At 50.0% G+C, this 6,016-nt stretch overlaps 2 protein-coding genes across 2 annotated transcripts; one reads left to right on the top strand and one right to left on the bottom strand.

Moving 5' to 3' along the window:
* Window positions 1–314: 314 nt before the first annotated feature.
* GUITHDRAFT_117128 (hypothetical protein) lies at window positions 315–926 on the top strand (the record flags this gene model as incomplete). The annotated part of the gene is made up of 4 exons (XM_005823625.1): window positions 315–557; window positions 605–652; window positions 696–759; window positions 877–926. The coding sequence occupies 4 exons, from the start codon at window positions 315–317 to the stop codon at window positions 924–926; spliced, it is 405 nt and encodes a 134-aa protein (XP_005823682.1).
* A 2,677-nt stretch (window positions 927–3,603) lies between these two features.
* Window positions 3,604–4,349, bottom strand: GUITHDRAFT_155171 (hypothetical protein; the record flags this gene model as incomplete). Its single annotated transcript, XM_005823624.1, has 1 exon — window positions 3,604–4,349. A coding segment is annotated over exon 1 (171 nt), but the record flags the coding sequence as incomplete, so codon positions are not given.
* Between the last annotated feature and the right edge of the window lie 1,667 nt (window positions 4,350–6,016).

Here is a 6,016-nt window from a genome sequence, read left to right as displayed (position 1 = left end):
GGCTGCCGCCGCCGTTGCTGTTTCTGCCGTTGCCGCCGCCCTCGCGAGGGCTGCTGGGGCGGTTGCAGCTGCTCGGACTCCTGCAGCTGCTGCTGTGGGAGGGACGAGGGCTGCAGGTGCCGAGGTGACCGCTGCTGCTGCTGCTGCTGCTGCTGCTGCTGCTGCTGCTGCTGCTGCTGCTGCTGCTGCTGCTGCTGCTGCTGCTGCTGCTGCTGCTGCTGCTGCTGCTGCTGCTGCTGCTGCTGCTGCTGCTGCTGCTGCTGCTGTCCTTGGGGCGGTGAAGGCTGCCGCGCCCCCTTTGCTTGCTTCTTCCCATGGGTTTCTGCAGCAGGCAGATAGCGCTTGAAAAGAGCTTTCCATTCACCCTTCAAGAAACGTCGGCACTGGCGCTTGATAAGCGCGTCCTTGGTAGGACCATTGGCAGAGTTGGGTACGGGAAGCAAAAAGGCGGGAAGGTGCTCAAAGAGCAGAACAAGTGGTATAGGATTTACTGGCAGAAGGTAAAAAGTGCCTCAAGCAAAACAAAGCAGGAACAAGCTAAACCTGCATGCACGAGGGTCTGATAGCTGGACGAGGAAGGATCATATCGATCGATGAATTGCAGCAAAGACACAAGACAAGTCAGCCAAAGCTCTGCAGTCTCACCAAAGAGGTGAGACGCAGTGACATGAGGACGAAAGCGCTTATGAATATAGAGGAAAACTCGGAGGTTGGACATCAACCACTGCAAGCCCTTCGGCCAATCTGAGGTGGCCATAGGTGGAACCGGGGGCACATCCGTAGCAGAATCAGGGTCGGCATCAGCAAGGTCAGGTTGATCATCCTCGTCAGGCAGGACATTCGCAGCACAGGCTGATGCATCGGATGCCTTCGCAGGGCCCCCGGAGAGGGGCGGCGGAGAGTCAGCGCCTGCAGCTGGAGACTGAGAAACATCAGCTGAGGAATCAAGCTGAAACAGTCGGCGGTAGGCATCATCCGAGCTGGATGATGAGGAGTCCGGAGAGGAGGGGGAAGCAGCACCAGGGGCCGCTGGGCGCTTGTCCTCCTCCCCCTCCCCCTCCCCGGTCTGGCCATTGTCAGCATCCACAAAAGACCTTTGTGATGAGGCGGGCTCGACCCGCGGAGAGCCCTCAGTCAGGTTGCGACCGCTGAGTGGGGGGGGGGTGAGGTCGACAATGGCGGTGGGGGAGGGGGAGAGAGGAGCCACGGGAGGCGACTGGAGGAGGGAAGGGGACCCGAGCAGATTCCCTCTGGATACACGACGCAGAGCAGGAGAGAAAGGAGTGCTGCCGAGTCTGCGCCTCTGGGCCTGAGCTACCCAGCGTCGAAAGAAGGAACGCCGGTAGATGCGCAAGCTGGACTGACGAGCAGGAGTTCGGCACTTGGGGGAGAGCCTCCGCTTGAACAAACCCATTGGAGATAAAGAAGGGTGAGCCGAGCGACATGGTGTCGCCCGTAAAGCCCAAGGTAGATCTCGACGCCTCATGCCAGTAACAGGTAGTGGAGCCAAACTTGAATGTTGCGATAAGCAAGGTTGAGCCACTGGAGGTAGAGCGGAAGGGCGTCGCATGCCAGTCCCACCGTACAAGGGAGAGGATCAGAACAGAGCCCTTCCGGATGATACGAGGAGGGTGGTTCTACTGACATAGCGTTGCCTTTCTCAATTGACCTTGGAGCTCTAAAACGTTTCGCGGTGAGGGTGGTAGATTCAAATCCACGCACAACACGCCTCATGTGGGGGCGGGATGGGTCTTCCGAACGTGTTCCGAATTCAAATCACGAAGAGCCAAGCAGGACTTTTTCAGGGGTAGGGTCTTCTTGAGTACAATTTCTTGGTACCAGTTAGTACAGTCCGAACCATGTGACTTTTGTACTCTTTTGGTACCATTCGGGGTTCTCCCCTATGTATTGTACACATCCGGTACAAGTATAACCCCACTTCCATGAAAAATCTTCAAGCATGCTGGTGAATTGCTTCATCCCTTGAACCTGGGGCCTGTCCGATCAAATCATATGGGCATACATAAGAAAACTGCAAGCCTGTATGTGGGGTCGGCCTGAACCATTCAATTCAAATGAGAGGGGGTATGATGGAGGCGGGACTCCTTCGGATCCGAGAACCCCTCCGTTTGAGTCATTTTGGGTGGTGGGGTGGGTATGGAGCACCCTCAACTACCCACCTTTGAACCAGTTTGAAACTCTACAATAGGGGGTGGGGGTAACCCCCATTTCTCATTCCCCAAGCCCCCTCTCCCTGGACGAGCAAGAAGCGATGAAATGGTGCCTTCCTGACTCACCAGGATGAACCTTGATATTGAGAGACTTCGAATCCAACCCAACTGAGATAGAAATGAGATGAAGATCTCATATCATACCTGTAAGAGATGATCGAGCTTCTTTCTCAACTCTACAGGTTGGGCCAAGGTTTGAATCATCCATCCTGCAATGGAATATGTGCCCTTGGTTCAAACAATCCGCGGGTGTACTTGCAAATATTCTTCGAAGACAAGATGAAATCTTTATGATCAGGTAAGGAACTGATAATTGATACACCATTGAACAGAATCAACTCTGATTGACCCTTTATTCAAATTGCCGTATGTTGCACGTTGCGCTCAAATGCATGACTGTGATTTGTGAGAAATTTGTATCCTGATTGACCCTTTATTCAAATTGCCGTATGTTGCACGTTGCGCTCAAATGCATGACTGTGATTTGTGAGAAATTTGTATCCAGCTGTACCTTGAGCGACTTTTCTGTCTAGATATGTGTTCTCATGTCATCACTTGCTTTCAATTCTTCTAGTCTTACAGTCAGGATTCATGCACTTCACCTTTCTATGGAGGCAAGTCTTACATGCACTCAACCGTTCAACGATACATGAAGAGACGTTTGCACAGAAGATGACTGTTCCTGCCCGCATAGATGACTGTAGAGAACCGTTGTTGATCATGAATCACTATATCCATGATCATATTTCGATGATTTTTCCGTTTCGCTTCAAATTTTTCCTCTGTCATGATATTTTCACAAGGATTTCGATTGCACAGAAACCTAGTCAGAAATGAAACAATGTGCAGATGATGCCTTTGCGTATCAATAAATGAGACGTTCATCGGATCAATCCTGTCTTGGTGTCGCAATGCTACCGTGCAACTGTAGTGTTCTTGTCGCATGGCTCTACAGAGGAGTGCCTTGTTCAACAGAGCAAGCACTCGATGATTGCAATCGAGTCGCAAACACTGTGAATCAACAAACAGAATTGCACATTCAGGTTATCATATCTTTATTAGACGAGTTACAATCAGGGTACAAGCACAACCGACCTCCCTGTAATCCTGAAGACGGGTTCCATCTTTTGCCTGGCGAGGGTGTATCTGCATTAACCAAGAAGCATGTGACATGTGGCCAAATCTTGAATGCTCTACGGTCAGGAATATCAGCATCTTCAAAACGGCTCTCTTGTTTGCTGTGACATCAACTGCTTGGTAGCGGCTCATCCGATGAACAGAATCTGATGCAAGTTCACACCAGTAATATTTACATGATGCATCAGTCAGTGTGATGAAATTGGTGATATGCAAAATGTTTCATCGTTCAAACACATCCTTAAGAATTGGATGAAGAATTCTTCACGAACCATGGGACTTACTTGTCATCATTCGATTGTATTGAGGATCATCTTTGTTTCAAGCATCGAGCTGCTCCGACCGTGACTGCTAAAATGCGCTGTATCTGTTCATTTAGAACTTTCCGTTGAGCTTTTCCTTCAGTTTTGCATGTTCTTCCATGCAGTGAGATGACCATGTCAATATTTTGCCTAGACTTGACTGACTCCCGAGTCCTGAACTTATCTTTGTTTGTGCCCATTTCATGTCACAACCTTTTCACATCGGGACAGTTCTGCGATGTGTCGAAAACCCCTTCGTATGCAGCCATTGTCTCGAGAGTTTTGTATGCTGGGCGGCTTACTGGTACGTCTACGTACTCCTGGATACCGGTTTGTAATATTGGTTGGGCACTTGCCAAAGTCTTCACCCATTCATCAATCTCATACAAGTTGCCAAAGGCTGCAAATCATTCCAACCTGCATCAAGAACACGTCATTTGGATCTCTTCCCGTGATAATTTCGATGAAAAAAAAAAGAGATAAATGCCCACCTGACTTGTCTTGCTCTGTCAAACGCTGCACATCCTCATATCTGTACGGCTTCGCAGAGTTCACAGTGGCGGGAAACTTTCAACATTGATATTCTTTATTTTGATATTTGATATCGTATTGGCGATGCATCATGATTGAGCTTCGGAGGGCCAGCCACGCCTGTGAAGGCCATAATGGCCATCAAAGCCTGCATCAAAGCTGACTTGCGATGGGAGCGTGACACACAAAGATTTCAGGCCGATCACCCCCTCAATTTTCAAGTTGTTCCATGTAGGTTGGACTTGCTCCAAACTACATAGAACAACTTGAAATTTGGAGGAGCGTGACACACAAAGATTTCAGGCCGATCACCCCCTCAATTTTCAAGTTGTTCAATGTAGGTTGGACTTGCTCCAAACTATATGGAACAACTTGAAATTTGGACTCCGGGAGCGTGAAACACAAAGATTTCAGGCCGATCACCCCCTCAATTTTCAAGTTGTTCCATGTAGGTTGGACTTGCTCCAAACTATATGGAACAACTTGAAATTTGGAGGAGCGTGACACACAAAGATTTCAGGCCGATCACCCCCTCAATTTTCAAGTTGTTCCATGTAGGTTGGACTTGCTCCAAACTATATGGAACAACTTGAAATTTGGAGGAGCGTGACACACAAAGATTTCAGGCCGATCACCCCCTCAATTTTCAAGTTGTTCCAAATATTTTTGGTGGCCCTGAATCATTTCGGGCCACTGAGTGTTCCAAGTTCACTCCGGAAGCCCGCGGCCTCAGGCACTGCATGCCCATGATGTTATGTTGACCTCCGACTGTTCAAGTTGTGTCTGACCGTGCCTCAGGCTACCGGGGCCGCCCGGCGCTGTATTGAAGCACTGCGGCACCTGATAGGAGCAAGCCGCTTCACGGGGGCCTCACGCGGCCTCGGACCGTGAATCGCGGCCACTGAGTAATCATCGGCGTGGCTCCGACTGGGTGCACAGATGCTTAGCCTGAGCCTCGGAATGCACCCCTGGAGAGCCTGGGACAGCAACAGCTACAATAAGGACTACGTAGGAGAACTTCGAATCATGAAGAAGACAGCAAGAACCTAGGACTCGTGGATGGCAGCATCATGGCAGGATATGCAGCTACGCTCAAGGGGAGATTGGAAGTATCACCCTGAAGTCATGGACATGGGAGAACAAGGGGTCTGATCAAAGAAGACAGTACTATCATCACTGAGTCGGATCATCTTAGCGGAGGACTCAGACAAGGAATGCGGTCGCCGACCACCTCCAAGGTCAAGGGAGCCTGGCAGCTCATGATATCAACTTCACAGAGAGCGTTGGATGGGAATCGAAGACCTCGTCATGTCAAGCCCGGCTATGACTCTTGGCAGGCTCAGGGAACCCTCAAGGTACGGAACATTCTGGGGTCAAACCGCGTTGGTCTTTATTAACGCAAAAGAGGAATGCGTATGCTGTTCTCATAGGATACCGGTGGTGGTGTACCCCATCGTTTTTGAGGGGTGGTGCTCGGTAATATCAGTGGTAGGGGTGCTTCAAATTTTGAACTGGCGTGTCCATTTGTTTTAACGGTAATGAATTGTTTATTCGAATCCGTAGTACAAGCAGTTGTACTAAGTAACGGTTTATAACTGCTGTTTTGTACCATCTAAAACAATTTTGATGACCCACCCTGTCGATGAGGGTGGGGAAACACTCCCCATCATTCCCATCGTCAAATCGCACACCGTCATGCTGAGCCGCCGGGCGAGCACAGCAGCAAGGTCAGCGAGCTGCCACCATGAGCACAGGTGAAAGACTGCCGAGTAAGAAGATGATCGCAAGGTACACTTGGCATCAAGAATCCAGCAT

This window comes from Guillardia theta (assembly GCF_000315625.1).
Source record: "Guillardia theta CCMP2712 unplaced genomic scaffold GUITHscaffold_105, whole genome shotgun sequence".
Classification (NCBI taxonomy): domain Eukaryota; class Cryptophyceae; order Pyrenomonadales; family Geminigeraceae; genus Guillardia; species Guillardia theta.
The sequence above is the reverse complement of the archived record's forward strand: the minus strand, read 5'-3'. Positions and strand labels throughout refer to the sequence as shown.